This window comes from Malus domestica, chromosome 12 (assembly GCF_042453785.1).
Source record: "Malus domestica chromosome 12, GDT2T_hap1".
Lineage (NCBI taxonomy): Eukaryota > Viridiplantae > Streptophyta > Magnoliopsida > Rosales > Rosaceae > Malus > Malus domestica.
The window spans coordinates 24,691,873-24,710,338 of NC_091672.1; the positions used below are offsets into that span (position 1 = coordinate 24,691,873).

The following is an 18,466-nucleotide window of genomic DNA, read 5'->3' on the forward strand; positions in this document are numbered from 1 at the left end:
ACACCACACTCCGATACTTAGAAGTTTCGTGATTACGAGATCATTCTCCCACAATATTTCCTAATGTCATTTGTACTAAATCATTCACTTGTACTCACTAAAGGAGAGCTTGAACCTATGTACTTGTGTAAACCCTTCACAATTAATGAGAACTCTTCTATTTCGTGGACGTAGCCAATCTGGGTGAACCACGTACATCTTGTGTTTGCTTTCCTATCTCTATCCATTTATATACTTATCCACACTAATGACCGGAGCAATCTAGCGAAGATCACAAAAAGCGACCGTTTTCACTACCTAGGATCTATCTTGCAAGAGAACGGAGAATTAGATGGAGATCTCAACCATAGAATACGAGCTGGATGGATGAAGTGTAAGAGTGCATCCGGCGTGTTGTGTGACCGTCGTAGGCCACTGAAGCTCAAGGGAAAATTTTATAGGACAGCAATAAGGCCAGCGATGTTGTATGGCACAGAATGTTGGGCGGTGAAGCATCAACACGTACACAAAATGGGTGTAGCGGAGATGAGGATGCTTCGTGGGATGTGTGGGCACACGAGAAAGGATAAGATTGGGAATGAGGATATCCGAGGTAAAGTAGGAGTAGCCGAAATTGTAGGAAAGATGAGAGAAAATTGGCTCCGATGATTTGGACATGTGCAAAGAAGGCCGACTGACACTCCGGTTCGAAGATGTGACTACGGGACAGAGGTTCAGGGCCAAAGGGGTAGAGGAAGACCTAGGAAAACTTTGGAAGAGACTCTAAGAAAAGACTTAGAGTACTTGGATCTAACGGAGGACATGACACAAAACCGAGCGCAATGGCGTTCTAGGATTCATATAGCCGACCCCACTTAGTGGGAAAAGGCTTTGTTGTTGTTGTTGTTGTACATGTGTTAGTAAATGCATGAGAAATCAGGGAATTAGAATAATGATGTCAATACTGATGTTTAAGTAAACGTAGATAATTTTATGATCATCTCATGTAAGTAAATGTGTCATTGGTGTGCTTGAAATTGAAAAATCAACTAAGTAATGTGTGATTCCTTGACATGAACAATAAAGTTCATGGGAATTATGCGCAAATATTCAATAATTTAATGTGTTCTAAAGAGCATACTGTTCATCGCATTGACTTGTTCAACCATGTGTTCCTGCTGCTGATATATTTTAAGAACTAGTTAAAATATTAACCAAAAACTACAATACAAAACGTCACCCTTACAGAGACTTCCCATTTCATGTCTTTGATGATGGACCATTCTAAACTCTGATGGCATCCATCATCATATATACGTATCTATCACACACCATTTTTATAGACAACATTCACACACTTGATCGGATACATGAGGCAATAAGAAAATAAGATAAATTAATACTAACAAGCGCATAATTTGTTAGGCGAAAACTTGACCAAGCCGTAATATTTTACTCAGCATCAGTTTTGTCTTTCTGCATTGCATTTTATGCTTCAAATCAATACTTGAGGATAATTGAAGCCTTTTGGATAGGGAAGGGTTTGACCAAGAACATGTACTCTAAACTTGTTTTATCTATTGACTGATTAGATGGCTTGTTCTTTGATTGAATATCAGAGCTTAGTATCTTTTGATCAGCAAACATTATTTCCCGGCGTCATGATTTATCTCTTATCTACTTGAGGACAAGTGTGAAGATGAGTATAATAATCTAGCAAGATAATGAGATTAACTAACATGTGAATTGATGCTTAATTTCATGCAATGTTCAAAACTTCTAATACACTGTTCAGCACATTTGACCTGTTGAACCATGTATTGTTGCTTCTGGTATATTTTAAGAATTAATTTAAAATATCAAGCAAGTACTGCAATACAAACATCACCAGAGAGACTTCCCATTTCATCACTTTGATAAAGACCATCACGTTTACTTTCGATCATGCATGCATTCTGAACTTCCCTGGCCGTCGATCGTATTAAAATATGATCCCACACATAGTTGTTATGGACAGCACTCAGACACTTGATCTAACACGAGGCAATAAGAAAATAAGATCAAATAATAACGACAAGCGCAGAATTTGTTAGGTGAAAACTTGACCCAACTTAATGAAAACCTAATATTTTACTGAGCATCAGTTTTGTCTTCTGCATTTGTTCCTTCAAATCAATACTTGAGGATAACTTAAGCCTTTGGGATAGGGAAGGCCTTGACCAAGAACATGTACTCTAAACTTGTTTTACTTGTTGACTGATTAGATGGCCCTTTTCTTTGATTGGATACCAGAGATTAATTTCTTTTGAGCAGCAAACATTATTTCCGGGCATCAAGAAGCAATTTTTATCTACTTGAGGACAAGTATGAAAATGAATATAATACTCCTCCCCCCATATTGCCACAATTATCCAATTTGCAGCATGTGGGAATGCTTTTATTGCATATGTGACAAGATAATTATATTAACTAGCGTGTGAATTAGGAGATAGATTAACAATCTGCATGGATATAGATGTGCCTAATATATGATTTGGCATATCATTTTTTTTTCTTTTCCGTCAACTGATAGGATTATGAAAGTCGGCTCTAAACCACCATATCTTAATTAGATCACGATAGTTAACCATGATGCATGAAGAGCATATAATTTCCCAATTACGTTGCAATGCTTCATGTATTGCTGTGCTGTTTGGACTGCTAGACTTCAAACCTAATTAAGTCATGAACCACGATGAACATGTAATAGGGTTTTGTCATGGATTATTGTATTCATCACATGGTTCAAATACAAAACTTCAAAAAATCAATTGCGAAATATAGATCTTCAATAAATTAAAGCTCCATGCTTTAATTTAATGTATAATTAATTAAACACAATTTTGCAACGATATCTGAGGCCTTTTGCAAAGCATATACGTACCCTGTGAAGCATCCAGTACAATATATACGTCAACATCTTGGTGGATTTTCTTAATCCTAATTAGTCCATGAAGAAGATAACGAGAGGGGTTACAAAACTAATGAATGGTATATCACGTTATTGAGAGATTAATTCATATAATAATGATCCGAATACGAAGATCCCTTTTTTTGTGGCCTCCAAAGCAGGAAAAATCCATGACAGTCATCAACAAGTACGTACTACGTAGATCAATGACAAGGCAAAGAAAAACGAGTATGCATTACGTGTTCGAATACCGCCAACGTTTTGTTGGTAGAGAGTCTAGAGACCTTCATGCTTCGAACATCTTCCACGTAGAGCATAAGAAATATATGATCCCTAAAGTTATGCTCTCATAATATCCAATCAATGTTTCTAATGCATGTATGTTATGGAAATAATTTCAGCATACTCATTTTATCTTCCGTTGTTTATTTTTGTCTTCCTAGATTTTTCATTGGTTTATTCGATTCAAATGTCATAAATAAATACGTGTGCACATTATAAGAAAATGATTTGCAGAAATCACCTCCCTAGCTATATTATCTGATATAATCTCACCAAGTGGAGCCTAAGAATGGTAATCCAAATCTACAGTGTCCCTATCCATTGGGCTTGTACTATGTTGAATTATAGTTTATAACTTCAATGTTTTGGGCAGATTACAAAATCAATTTTTATTCAGGGTCGTTTAAGGTGAAAGATAAGAATCTGGGAAGTTGGAGGAGATTCTAATTAAGACTGCAAACAATATAATGATACAAGCAATCTGATTACATAATCACATTTAACTAATAATTAATCAATTAATTAACATGCGTATTACCGTATCAGCAGAATGTAGTTGTTCTGAATTTGTTTAAACAAATGGATTCAAGTTTTCAGCAGAATATCATTATGCAGAAACGGCGGGTCCTTATACTAATTATAAAGATTATAGTATTGCAATTTGCTTGATTCCTGTTAGCATATAAGACACCATTTGGTAATTGTAAATTTGCACGAAGTTGCGTCCAAACTCTTTCTTTCGGCAATGTCTAATTAAACAACCATTATCTAGCTAATTATGATCAACTTTGACCTCCTCCAAATACTTAAGAAATGTATCTGTAGCTATAGCTCCCATTTTCAATTTTTCCTCACCTTTCTAATGAAGACCTAATTGTGTGCCAAAACATTATGTCCTCAACATGACACGAAGACAACTGGTCCTTTACCACAGTGGTGAGAAGAAGTTGAGCTCTTGCATGACAGCATGAATTCAAACCTCATCAGTGGCTAACCTAATATTTAATATAATAAAATCTATCGTTTGACAACAACAAAAAAATGACATGAGGAACAATTAATGGCATGATTCCACGTAGTCCTAATCATCAAGTACTTTTCTCTTAAGGGGCTTGCAGCTCATTTTGTTTAAAGCATGCTCTCTTCAACCTGAGGTCACAAGCTCAAATCATTTTCCACCAATATGCTTATTGTTGAAATATCCCACATCGGGAAGAGAAAGAGAAAAAAAAAAGTTTAAATACCCTTACTCTACCCCAACTATACCGAGGCATTTTGTGATAAGAGTCCACACATGATGGACTGTGTAGTAATAATTGACAAGTTAGGGACAATATCAATGTTGTTGGAAGTATCTCTTTGATAATTTGACACGTATATAATTAAAATCAAGCATTTCTCCCTTACTCTTTTACGAGAGAGAGAGAGAGAGAGAGAGAGAGAGAGAGACTTTTCCATATCACATGCAACGGATTATGAATACAAGTTGGGGACAATATTAATGTTGTTGGAAGTGTCTCTTTGATAATTTGACACATATATAATTAAAATTAAGCATTTCTCTCTCATTCTTTTACAAGAGAGAAAGATTTCCATATCACATTCAACATATTATGAATATTGCAGGCCTTAGACCATCTCCAACTCATAGGATAAAACTTAAAATATAAAGCTTTAAAACCCTCCTAAACCATCTCCAATCATGGGGTAAAATAAGTCAAGAAAATATATCTCTGGGCTAGATTCTCCTTAGGATTTAAGCCTGATTTAAATTATTCTGGACTCACCAAACTGTCATATTTCAAACATTTTTTTATCTAACGGCTATGATTAAATGAGATCAATTCTAATAGTAAAAAAAAAATTTGATGGCCCAAAATTAAATCTAATGTCTAAAATGGTTTAAGAAAATTATTTAGATCAAATTTAACTTAAAACTTTATAAATACCTATGTATTTTGTATGATTTTTAATTCTTATTGGAATTTAAATATTTTTAGACTAAAATGTTCATAAAAAAATTGAAATATGACAGTTTGGTGGGTTCAGAATAGTTTAAGCTAGGTTTAAATCCTAGGAGGAATTTAGCCCAGAGATATATTTTCTCCACAGAGCTTATTTTAGCCCAATAGTTAGAAATGATTTTTTTTTGGAAGGGGGGGGGGAGGGGGTGGGTTTAAAACTTGTATTTAAGTTTTATCCCATTAGTTAGAGATGGTTTTAAGATTGACACGTCATGATTTAACGTATAGTTTAATATGAAAACATAATATAATAAGGAAAACTAATTAAAATAGTTTGAAAATTTTGAGTTTTAACCAAAAAGATAAAAATGTATTGTAAGTGAATAATACTATGAGTGACCTTTTAAAGTAAAAATGTCTTTAACGTTAAAAATAAACATTATCAAAAGTATTTTGTTAAAACTCTCAATATAATATGGACCTGAGCAATCCAAAATAACCACCTGAAGCAACACGGATTATTGAATATTGCAGGCATTAAGATTGACACATCATGACATGATGTATAATTTAATATCAAACATAATATAATATGGACCCTAATATATCCAAAATCACCTAGGAGGATCACTGTAGGATACTCTTTGTCTTTGTGAGGATTTTAGGAATCTTTTAATCATATCCGTTCATCGTACATTGTACGATCAGAAATTATTATAAATTTTTTTATTTAAAATTGAATATAAATAGTATCTGACAAAAATTGACAACACGATATAGGATAAATGAAGTTGATTGAAGGATCCGGTGGAGATCTTCACTCCAAAATCACCACCTGAACCAATAGGACCAAAATTATTATAATATTAACATTAGGAAGTTTAATCATGAAGATTACGTGCAAGTTGCATGATTGTATGTGCTTGTTTTTTATTTAGGGGAAATATATGGTGACCGCCAGTTCTTTTTACTGACGTAGACTAATACGTAATTTGTTTTATACTTTTAATGAATTCTATGTAATTTTCTTGACAACCGTTAATACAGTTAGTCTATGATAATTTTGTAACGTAGTTACATTTATGCATAACATCTTACCTTAACAATGAAATATGACATCCATAATGAAAAATTACCCTGTTAAAGTAACAACAATGTCATCCTATGTTATTAACAATAGAAACACTTTGGATGCGGGCCTTAATTACCAATGTTCTTTGATTAAAACTTTGATGGTTTTTAGTTTTTGATCGAAGTCCCTGACATTAATGTAATAATGTATTTCTATGTAGGTTATTATATTTTTAAATTAAAAATGAAATTTGTAGTTATTTATATTAATGAGATTTTAAATAAAACCCATAATTTATGGGATTAAATTATACTCTCCAATATTGTGTGTGTGTGTGTGTATGTACACACACATGGGTACATTCATCAAAACTAACCAAAAAAATTATTGTACCAAAACATGGGTACATTTTTCAAAAGCATTAAAAAAAGAGAAGATATTAGACATAATAACATTATTAAATTTCTTCTATTAAACTTGATATGGATACATTCTCAAATCAATGAAATAGAATGTACCCATATAAGTTTAAAAAATGAATTAGAGAAAAGATTGAATGAAATTTTATATAAAAAATGGGTACATTTTAAATTAAAAAAAGTGTACATTTTTAACAAAGGGTACAAACTCATTCTAATTTTATTTTTTATATTTGGGAAATGTTTGAATTGAAAAATATTTAGGAGTTTAATAAGGGTGTGAGTATTAAAGCTCTAAATCAAGTACCAATTTTTTTTTTTGTAAAACTTATGTAACTTACATGTAATTCATTAATATATTAATGCTAGGGACTTTGATCAAAATCTAAAAACTGATAAGGTCTTAGTCAATGGACATTAGAAACTAGGGGCTGGAAACTAATTTTTCCTTAACAATACCTGTGTTTTAAAAAATACCGTAAAGTTTTATCTATTAATATTAGTAATACTCAAACTATCAAACCTATAGAAAAAAAAAGGAAAACTAATGAAAATGACTTGAAAACTTTGAGTTTTAATCATAAGGACAAAATAAAGAGTAAAGTGAATAGTACCAGGATTGACTATTTAGTGTAAAAATGTGGTTTTTCGTTAAAGTGAATAAGTATCAGGAGCTTTTCGTTAAAATTCCCTAGAAAAAAAGCATTTTACATATACTAAAGTTAGGTCAAAAAAAAAAGTTCAATACTAAAGTTAGGGGCAAGAGCTCTCCTTCTTCCTCAAAACACTATTTAAGTGTTTTTTTTTTCTTTTATTTTTTTTCTATGAAAGTGAGTTTTGAGGGAAATCAATTCAATAAAGCTCTTATAAATGAGGGAGCATACGATGATAAATAGGATGGTGAGCAAAAATGCACTCTATAAAGGAAAGGGATCCTCTCCGGGTCCCTTCCACCAAGTACATCCATTTAGACCATTGAAATTTGATCCAACGGTTAAAGGTATTATAACTTTTAATGGGACCCCCTGTTTGTAGTTGTTGGATCAAATGGGTCCCATTAAAAGTTATAATAACTTTAGCCGTTGGATCAAATTTCAATGGTCCGGATGGATGGACTTGGTGGAAGGGATCTGAAAATGTTCTCTTTCCCTCTATAAATGGTAAGAGCTAGCTAGGTGTCACTGTATGGAAGGATGACCAGGACTCTGTGTCATCAAATTGGACTAATACCCTTGGTCACATTGAGGGCTTTTAAACACACAATAAGTCATTAAATAATTTATTAATTAAGATTATATTTCTTATGATGACAGGTAATTACGTTAAAATGACAGGAATCATTATCAATCTTATTTTCTTAATTAAAATACAAAGGATTCGTGCAACATATAAGTCAGCCACCTCAAGAGCAGCCAAGAGAGCAAGGAGAATTGAGTTGGGAACCATTTGTTGAATTATGTGTGCTACGTAGAAAGTTGGTGAGAGCGATTGGTATTTGTTTATGAAGATAAGATAGTGATTAATAACTCTTAATAATAATTCTCTATTTTAATAACCATCTGATTTTTCTACTATTTTATGCTTAATTTGTAATTAAGTTGTCACCCACCGATATATAAATGATGGATTAAGACTTCATTAGCAAATCAAACCCAAAGAGAAAAGTCTTCAAACCCTCTAAAAATATTCATCAAAAAAGAAAAAGATGATGCAATCTGAGATGAACTTTCAGACCTTGTGGCCATACCTGAATGTAACAAATTCACCATTGGATACAAATGAATACACTGAGCAGATGGGGAGCTTTGAATTTTCTTCAATTTTCATGGCATCGGACAAGTTTTCAGAAACTACTTCTTTTCCATTTTCAACCATGTTTTCTGGTGAATTTGAACAACTCGCAGATTGTGATAATCTCCTGCAAGTCACATCGATGGCGGAAGAGGAATTTCCCATGGAGTTGGGAGGATTCGAGACGAATTATTTGATCCGTGAGATAGAAAATATGTATGCCTCATGTTTGGAAGGCAGTGAGGGAAGCAATACTCTTCCTTCGCAGCAATTTTCTGTTGAAGGAAATGATGTGTGGAGTCCAAACTCGTTTGTGACATCTGAGGCATCCTCCATGGATGGGACATCCATCCAACAATCACTAATCCTGCCAAGAGACGAGATGGAAATCGACAACGAAGTGAGTATTCTCCATCTGGTCAAGGCGTTTGGCGAGGCCATGGAGATGGGGCAGAGGGAGTTGGAGGTGGTGATCTTGAGATGCCTTGTGGAGAAAGTAAACCCACTTGGTCAATCTCTTGAGCGCCTTGCATTCAACTTGTGCCAAGAAGTTGTTGATCATCAGCAGGGAGACCATTTGAAGCAAGAATGTAGCAAGAATTTCGAGGTTGCATTCAACTTGTTCTACCAAATATTCCCTTTTGGGAGATTTGCTCACTATGCAGCAAACACCGCAATCCTTGAAGCTGTCCCCGAGGATGTGGAGATGGTTCATGTAGTTGAATTCGATATGGGGGAAGGGGTTCAATTGTCCCAGTTGATTGAGGCTTTGGCAAAGAGAAACAAAGCACTTAGAGTGACAGCAATTAAATGGGATGTGGAAGAGAGTGATGAGGTTGCTCCTCCACAGTGGAGATTTGAGGAGACGAAAAGGCAACTCCAGCATCACGCAAGGTCATTCGGGCTAAACTTGAAGGTGGAGGAGATCCCGATTGAGGATTTGGTGAGCAAAATCAAAAAGGTGAACAAGAGAGGGGGAATGAGAGAATTTCTAGCCTTCAACTCTATGGTGGGGCTTCCTCATATGAGGAGGAGAAGAAGCAGAGGACTTCTCATGGAATTCCTAAGGCTAGCTAAGGATTTGTTAGCCAATTCGGCAAGAGGTATCATAACTTTTGGTGACGGAGATGCATGCGCGAAAAGGGAAAATGACTCGAGTTTCAGCTCCTTGTTTGACTCGAATGTTGTACACTACAAAGCCTTGTTAGAGTCTTTGGAATCGAGCTTCCCGATCCATCTAGGAGAGGCAAGGATGGTGATGGAGTTGATGTTTGTGGCGCCATATGTGTCTTCTCAAGCTTGGTTCGAGAAGTGGAACGAATCGAGAGAAGGTGGAAATCTTCAGCCCTGGTTCGGGCTGGAGGGTAGGAGAGTGAGCAGGGAAATGTTAATGGAGGCCAAAGAAATTGTGGGAGCAGATAGCTCGTATGGAGTGAGAGTTGGAGGAGAGGACGGGAATGAGATGGCTTTGGAATGGAATTCAATTCCTTTGATTAGAGTTGAAACCTGGACAAACCGAAGCTAGCTAGAAATGGATTTTTTTTTTTTTTGACTCTCTTTTCAATTTTTTTACAGCAAATGTGTAGACTGCTGGAGATTTACCATAAGATGATTTTGTACAGATTCATTACATTTTATGTTGTAAAGAAGATCAACTTAGTTGGTGGATTATTTGGTATATAAATTTCACTCTATGAAAATCACAAAATTCACTCTATGAACATAGTATCAATTATTATAAAGTAAATTACATTTTAAGGGATTAGTGGGAAATCCAGGGTCTATATTTTGCTGACATGGCAAACAATAGTTCTAATTGATTTAAAAAAATTATGCCAATATATTAAATAAAAGGGTAAAAGACTGTTTACTACCCTCATGTTTCGTGGTTTTCAACATTTAGTACATCAAGTTTTTTTCGTCTCAGAGTCATACCTAAAGTGTAAATTTTAGGACAGTCTCATACATCCGTGAGTCAAAGTGTTAAGTATTCCGTTAACTGATGATGTGGCGCCCACGTGGACAATGACTGGGCGCCACCTGTAATAAGGGGTCCACTTGGAATTAAAAATTCAAAAAAAAAAATTAAAATAATTACTTTTAAAAATATTATATTAAAAAAAACAAAAGCCCAAAACCAACCCAGAACCCCCTTCCCCCATCCCCGCCCTCCACCCCTCATCCCCTCCACCCCTTTCATCTTCTCCACCTGAGCACCCGGGTATTAAACGTTAAACATTACAAAATTACAAAAAAAAATAAATAAATAAAGGTGTTTCTTCCTCAAACCCCCGACCCCTTTCCCTTCTCCCTCCGTTCTCCCTCCCTTCTATTCGTTGCACATCCATCGGGCCGAATCGATTCCTTCAACTTCAAAACCAGAAATCTCGCCTCAACGACGAGCTTTGACCCACATAAATCCTCAACCACCACATTTAAATTCCCCAAATCGCACCCAAATCGAAACCCATTCATGGCGTTAAAGAAATCGGGGTGGTGGGAATGAGTTGCAAATCTGGAGGAAGGAGTTTCAGATCTGGGTGGAAGACGGGCCGCCATGAAAGGAGGAAGGAGTTGCAGATCTGAAGGAAGAACTCGTGGGTGAGTTGGAAGGCGAAACAGTTGAGGTTCGAGTGAAGATGTGACTCGGGCGAGTTCTGTTGAATGGTGCAGACCCGGAGGAGGTGGGCCTGGTCAACCGGGGATGGGGTGGCAGCGGCGACTTGGGTGGGAGCAGAGGAAAGAAGGGAGGGAGAAGGGAGGGAGAAGGGAGGGAGGGTCATTTGGGGGGGGTTCAGGAAGAAGACAACTTCTAAATATATATATATATATATATATATATAATATTTTTAAAATTAATTATTTTAATATATTTTTGAATTTTTAATTCCAAGTGGACCCCTTATTGACACGTGGCGCCCAGTCATTGTCCACGTGGGCGCCACATCATCAATTAACAGAAGACTTAACAGTTTGACTAACAGATGTATGAGACTGTCCCAAAATTTACACTTTAGGTATGACTCTGAGACGAAAAAAACTTGATGTACTAAATGTTGAAAACCACGAAACATGAGGATAGTAAACAATCTTTTACCCTAAATAAAAAGAGTGACCCCCCAGTCAATTCACCAAATCCATCGCCTTTCCCAACCTCCCCTCCTTTTCCCATCCTCTTCTATTCTCTCCTTTTATATTCTTTATTTTGTCTCTCTTTGTATAAAAAATTAATAAGATATTTACGTGGTTTAACCGTGACCGTTCAAATAGGAGGGGATGGAAGGGAAGGGAAAAAAAGAGGAAAGAGAATCCTACTCCTTCTTGCTGACCTCCCCCTCTCCGTCACTAACCTCCCCAAATTCACCGTCTTCCCCAACGCTACTCGCAGACGGCAGTCTTTTCATCACTCTCTTCTCTGCAACAGGAACTAGAAATTGTTATGTTATTTTATTTTTGTGTTTCAAACGGTTACTTATGAAATTTTCGTCGAGTCAAGTTTTTAATAATACTTAATTTGGTGTCGGGCAACAAAACAGAGTTAAGATATTTTCGTAGGGTCAAAACGGTTAGCGCATCTTTATCATATAATTTTTTTGGTCCGGCAAATTATGTTTGTTTGACAAATGACTTTATTTTGTTGAGTAAGACTTTGAGCGACGACCTTTACGTGGCTAACTCTTTTTAACAAATGTCCGTCGCCTAAAGTTTCAGACGACAAAACCCCATTTGACCCCACACAAGTGTTTCGTCATCGATGTATTTTATTTTGTGGTTACGAGGCAATAAGAAAATAAGATCAAATAATACCGATAAGCTCATAATTTGTTAGGCAAAAACTTGATCTAAACCTAATATTTTACTGAGCATCAGTTTTGTCTTTCTGCATTTTATTATTCAAATCAGCGTATACTTGAAGATAATTGAAGCCCTTTGGATGGGGAAGAAGAGCTTGACCAAGAACATGTACTCTAAACTTGTTTTATCTCTTGACTAATTATTATATGGCTCGTTCTTTGATTGAATACCAGAGATTAGTATCTTCTGATCAGCAAACATTATTTCCGGGCATCATGATTTATTTCCATCTAGCTACTTGAGGACAAGTGTGAAGATGAATATAATTATCTAGCCTCTATTCCCATATACTTATGTGAAAAGATAATTACAATAACTAACATGTGAATTTGATGCTTAATTATATATATATTTTTTTGTTTCGGCGGTCAACTGATAGGATTATCGAGGTCGGCTATAAACTACTTGTCTTAATTAGGTCATGAACCATGAACATGCTTCATGCACTGCTTTGGACTGCTAGACTTTATGCCCAATTAGGAATGTATTGCAGCATCATAATCTTCTTAAAATTCATGAGGAATTTTTTGGAGATATTTTCGCGGATGAGGGATACACCAGTATTATTTATTAATGTTTTTTAATATTCAAATATGACTATGTTGTTACCAAAATCCATTAGAACATTTTTCTTAATATCCACAGAAACATTAAAGAATAACCTTTCAGAAATAATGTAAGCAAACACTCATTATGTTTAATTGGTTTTGTGAATTCAAAAACGATCATAAAACTTATTTTTGTGTCATTTGTTGAACCATAAGATTTGTAAATTTATGTAGGACATTTTAGAGATGTTTTAGAGAATACAAGTAAGACACATTAATATGTGACATGTTGATTATAAAAAATAAAAAAAATCTGTCATATAGGTATATAAATACAATTAACCTATGATATAGGTTGATTATAAAAATTAAAAATAAAATCTATAAATTGGATTTAAAGTAGGAGGAAGAACAAGAAATAACCAATAAATAAATAAAAAGAAATAATCAAGGAGATAATTAGGAAGAAATTTGATTTTATATTAAATCTTATCATTAAAAAGATAATTATTGATAATTAAATAATTAAATTTAAAAAATTATAACTTATTATAATAAACTAGACTATTCTTATTATTGGCTTAAAAAATTAGACTAACCTAGAAGGAACACTTTACATATCAAGAATTTGTTAAAGTTAATAATCAAGTTAGGACAAAGATTTCTTCTTCAAAATATATATATGAAAGTGAGTTTTGATGGAAACCATTTGGGAATTAAATTAATAAAGCTCTTTTAAGGGGTAAAAGAGCTAGCTAGGTGTCACTGTATGGAAGGATGACCAGGAGTCTGTGTCACCAAGTTGGACTTATACCCTTGGTCACATTGAGGTCTTTAAAATGGAGTAGGATTATTTCTTCTCTTTGTTTCCCTCCTATTTTCTATTTCTCTCATATTTGAACTGTCATGGTTAAATCACGTCAACTTTTAATATTAATTTTTTATAGTAAGAAAAAGACAAATTAAGAGAATGTGAGAGGAGAAAATAGAAGGGGATGGAAAGAGGGAAAAAAAGTTCTAGTCCCTTTTAAATACACAATAAGTCATTAAATAGTTAATTAATTAAGGTTATATTTCTTATAATGAAAGGTAATTACGTTGAAAACACAGGAATCATTATTTATCTTTTTTTTTTTATTAAAATACAAAGGATACGTGTGACGTATAAGTCACCACCTCAAGAAGCAGCCAAAACAGCAAAGAGAATTGAGTTGGGAACTTTTTGTTGAATTACGTGTACAGTGTGTAGAAAGTTGGTGAAAGCAATTGGCATTTGTTTATGAAGATAACATAGTGATTAATAATTCTTAATAATAATTCTCCATTTCAATAATTTTTTTTTAAAACTATTTTATGCTTAATTAATTTGTCATTTCGTTGTCACCAATCAATATATAATGATGGATTAAAATTCATCAGCAAATAAAACCCAAGAGAAAAAGTCGTCAAACCCTCTAAAAATATTCACCAATAAAGAAAACGATGATGCAATCAGAGATGAACTTTCAGACCTTCTGGCCATGCCTGAATGAAACAAATTCAACTTTGGATACAAATGAATACACTGAGCAGATGGGGAGCTCTGAATTTTCTTCGATTTTCATGCCATCGGACGAATTTTCAGAAACTTCTAATTCTTTTCCATTTTCAACCATGTTTTCTGGTGAATCTGAACAACTTGCAGATTGTGATCATCTCCTGCAAGCCACATGGATGGCGGAAGAGGAATTTACCATAGAGTTGGGAGGATTCGAGACGAATTATTTGATGGGTGAGATAGAAAATATGTATGCCTCATGTGTGGAAGGCAGTGAGGGAAGCAATACTCTTCCTTCACCGCAATTTTCTGTTGAAGGAAATGGTGTGTGGAGTCCAAACTCTTTTGTGACTTCTGAGGCATCCTCCATGGATGTGACATCCGTCCAACAATCAATAACCCTGGCGAGAGACGAGATGGAAATCAACAGCGAAGTGAGAATTCGCCATATGCTCAAGGCGTTCAACGAGGCCATGGAGATGGGGCAGAGGAAGCTAGAGGAGGTAATCATGAGATTCCTTGCGGAGAAAGTAAACCCACTTGGTCAATCTCTTGAGCGCCTTGCATTCTACTTATGTCTAGGATTTGTTGATAATCAGCAGGGAGACTATTTGAAACAAGAATCCTTCAAGAATTTTGAGGACGCTTTCAACATGTTCTACCAAATCTTCCCTTTTGGTAGATTTGCTCACTACGCAGCAAACACCGCGATCCTCGAGGCTGTCCCGGAGGATGTAGAGACGGTTCATGTAGTGGAATTTGATATCGGTGAAGGGGTTCAATTGCCTCAGCTGATTGAGGCTGTGGCAAAGAGAAACAAAACACTTAAAGTGACAGCAATTAAATGGGATGTGGAAGAGAGTGATGAGGTTGCTCCTCCACAGTGGAGATTTGAGGAGACGAAAAGGCAACTCCAGCATCACGCAAGGTCATTCGGGCTAAACTTGAAGGTGGAGGAGATCCCGATTGAGGATTTGGTGAGCAAAATCAAAAAGGTGAACAAGAGAGGGGGAATGAGAGAATTTCTAGCCTTCAACTCTATGGTGGGGCTTCCTCATATGAGGAGGAGAAGAAGCAGAGGACTTCTCATGGAATTCCTAAGGCTAGCTAAGGATTTGTTAACCAATTCGGCAAGAGGTATCATAACTTTTGGTGACGGAGATGCTTACGCGAGAAGGGGAAATGACTCGAGTTTCATCTCCTTCTTTGACGCGAATGTTGTGCACTACGAAGCCTTGTTAGGGTCTTTGGAATCGAGCTTCCCAAGCCATCTAGGAGAGGCAAGGATGGTGATGGAGTTGATGTTTGTGGCGCCGTATGTGTCTTCTCAGGCTTGGTTCGAGAAGTGGAACGAAGCAAGAGAAGCTGGAAATCTTCATCCCTGGTTCGGGCTGGAGGGTAGGAGAGTGAGCAGGGAAATGTTAATGGAGGCCAAAGAAATTGTGGGAGCAGATAGCTCGTATGGAGTGAGAGTTGGAGGAGAGAATGGGAATGAGATGACATTGGAATGGAATTCAATTCCTTTGATCAGAGTTGAAACCTGGACAAACCGAAGCTAGCTAGAAATGGATTATTATTATTTTTTTACTCTCCCTTCAAATTATTGCAGCAAATGTGTAGACTACTGGAGATTTACCATAAGAAGTTTTTGTACAGATTCTTTAAATTTTATATTGTAAAAAGAAGATCAACTAAATTGGTGGATTATTTGGTATATAAATTTGACTTTATGACACTCGCAAAGCTCACTTTATGAACAAAGTATCAATTATTATAAAGTAAAATACATTTTAATCTCAACTTTGAGTTAAATAACAAATTCATTCCTCATCTTTTGAACATTGCAATTGTTGTGATTGGCTCATATTTTGAGCTAGCAACAATAAGGTAACCCGTGAGTGGCTTTGGGGCATGATTAAAAGGCAAAGCAAGGAGCATGTTTTTGTGGAAGACAATCATGATTGTGTTTGTAGTCATCATTTAAAGTTGCTACAAAGGACAAAGCAAGAGTAGGCTTGCTTTTGAACTTTGGAAACATGACCCCGTAAACTTTGGTTTTCTTTATGCAAGTGTGCTTGCTTTCTTTGTAATTTAATGTAAAGAAAGAAAGGGGTTGCATGTTAAGTAGGGCTTGCCGAGTGAGAGGAGAGAATTGTGGGAACATCCAGAGGAGAACACAAGTGGTAGAAAAATATAGAGTGAGAGTGAGAAACTCTTGGGGAGAGTGAATCTCTTAGTAAAATTCTGTGAGGGTACAAGGGATTGGGGTTTGGGTTATGTCGATTTAACTCAAGTGTATCTTGTACTAGTTATTCTCATAGTGAAGAGCAATATCTCTCGGAGGACGTAGGCATGTTTTTGCCGAACCTCGTAATTCTCTTGGTGTCTTTATTTCTTGTATTTTAAATTGTTCAACTGTGGGTTTATAAATTGGTGAGATAACAGGCCAAAGCACAACAATTGGTATCAGAGCTTTGTTAGAAGCTTTGGTTCATTGACGGTTCAGTTTTTTATTCACCATGATGACTACAAACATGTCATTTTCAGTTGAGAAGTTTAATGGGAAAGACAGTTTTACTCTTTGGCAAATGAGAGTAAAGGATGTCTTGACTCAACAAGGCTTGGCTAGAGCTTTGAAGGGAAAAGATGGGAAGCCTCAAGAAATGACAGATGACCAGTGGGAGGAGCTGGAGGCGCGTTGTGTTAGCACGATTCGACACTGTATAGCTGATAACATTATCAATAATGTTATGGATGAAGATTTTGCGCCTGCACTTTGGGAGAAGTTGGAAAAACTCTATATTGCTAAGAGTTTGACCAACAAGTTGCATTTGAAGCGGAAACTGTACAAGCTAAAGATGGATAAAGGTGGGAATCTCATGGACCACATGAATGAGTTCAACGGATACTTGGATCAATTGCGGAAAGTTGATGTTAAGGTTGAGGAAGAAGACAAAGCCCTCTTACTTCTTACCTCACTTCCAGATTCGTATGAAAATCTTGTGACAACCTTACTACATGGAAAAGATACAGTAAGTTTGGAGCAGGTGCAAGCTTCTTTGGTGTCTTATGATACACAAAAGAAGAAGACCATTGTTGATGGTGGGCACGAGACTGCTTTAGCTGTTCAAGGTTGGAATCATGGAAGAAAATTGGGAAAAGGATCTGAGAGAGACAACAGGTTCAAATCCGGTTCCGGAGGCAAAGGTCTACAATGCTACAACTGCAAAGAATTCGGGCATAAAAAGAAAAATTGTCCTTTGAGAAACAGAAAGGATGATCTTGGTCCGGGTTGTAGCAATTTTGTGGCGGAAGACTTCGAGTATGCCCTCTAGGTACTCGAAGCAACACTTCTCCTGGTGATGTTTAGTCTCAAGTGTTGCAGGGGTTTTGCAACAGGTGGAGCTATGGGATTCACAGGTGATGAGATGGTCATGAGGTAGGAGGAAGTGTGGGAATTTTGTCTGGCTCGATGGGTTGTTACTGGAAACGGGCTCGCTGACGAGTTTCCAGGTTGCAGACAATGAAGAGGAGGAAAACCTGCTGGATGAGACGAGGATGTGTCGAGATCCTGTCTGAAGCTAAATTGTGATTTTTAGCTTGCAGCAGCTGCACATGCATTGGCAGTGACTGAATCGAAACGGGACCAAAGAGGTTGATTCAGGGTGTGTATACTGGTACGTAAGGCCAATGGACTTTGGTGATGGGTGCAAGGATTTTTTCACTGTATATTCGCCAAGGTGGAGATTGTTGTGATTGACTCATATTTTGAGCTAGCAACAATAAGGTAACCCGTGAGTGGCTTTGGGGCATGATTAAAAGGCAAAGCAAGGAGCATGTTTTGTGGAAGACAATCATGATTGTGTTTGTAGTCATCATTTAAAGTTGCTACAAAGGACAAAGCAAGAGTAGGCTTGCTTTTGAACTTTGGAAACATGACCCCGTAAACTTTGGTTTTCTTTATGCAAGTGTGCTTGCTTTCTTTGTAATTTAATGTAAAGAAAGAAAGGGGTTGCATGTTAAGTAGGGCTTGCCGAGTGAGAGGGGGGGAGAATTGTGGGAACATCCA

At 36.2% G+C, this 18,466-nt stretch overlaps 2 protein-coding genes across 2 annotated transcripts; both read left to right on the forward strand.

The window, feature by feature from the left end:
- The first annotated feature begins 8,340 nt into the window (after positions 1 to 8,340).
- Positions 8,341 to 10,108, forward strand: LOC103414053 (protein NODULATION SIGNALING PATHWAY 2-like). The gene has a single exon (XM_070808935.1). The coding sequence runs from the start codon at positions 8,372 to 8,374 to the stop codon at positions 9,980 to 9,982; it is 1,611 nt and encodes a 536-aa protein (XP_070665036.1). The 5' UTR covers positions 8,341 to 8,371; the 3' UTR covers positions 9,983 to 10,108.
- A 4,234-nt stretch (positions 10,109 to 14,342) lies between these two features.
- LOC103430538 (protein NODULATION SIGNALING PATHWAY 2-like) lies at positions 14,343 to 15,956 on the forward strand. Its single transcript, XM_017330987.3, has one exon. The coding sequence runs from the start codon at positions 14,343 to 14,345 to the stop codon at positions 15,954 to 15,956; it is 1,614 nt and encodes a 537-aa protein (XP_017186476.3).
- The last annotated feature ends 2,510 nt before the right edge of the window (positions 15,957 to 18,466 follow it).

Bases quoted from the DNA above. Each gene is read 5' to 3' on its own strand.
- LOC103414053 (XM_070808935.1), top strand. From the start codon at position 8,372: ATGATGCAATCTGAGATGAACTTTCAGACCTTGTGGCCATACCTGAAT.
- LOC103430538 (XM_017330987.3), top strand. From the start codon at position 14,343: ATGATGCAATCAGAGATGAACTTTCAGACCTTCTGGCCATGCCTGAAT.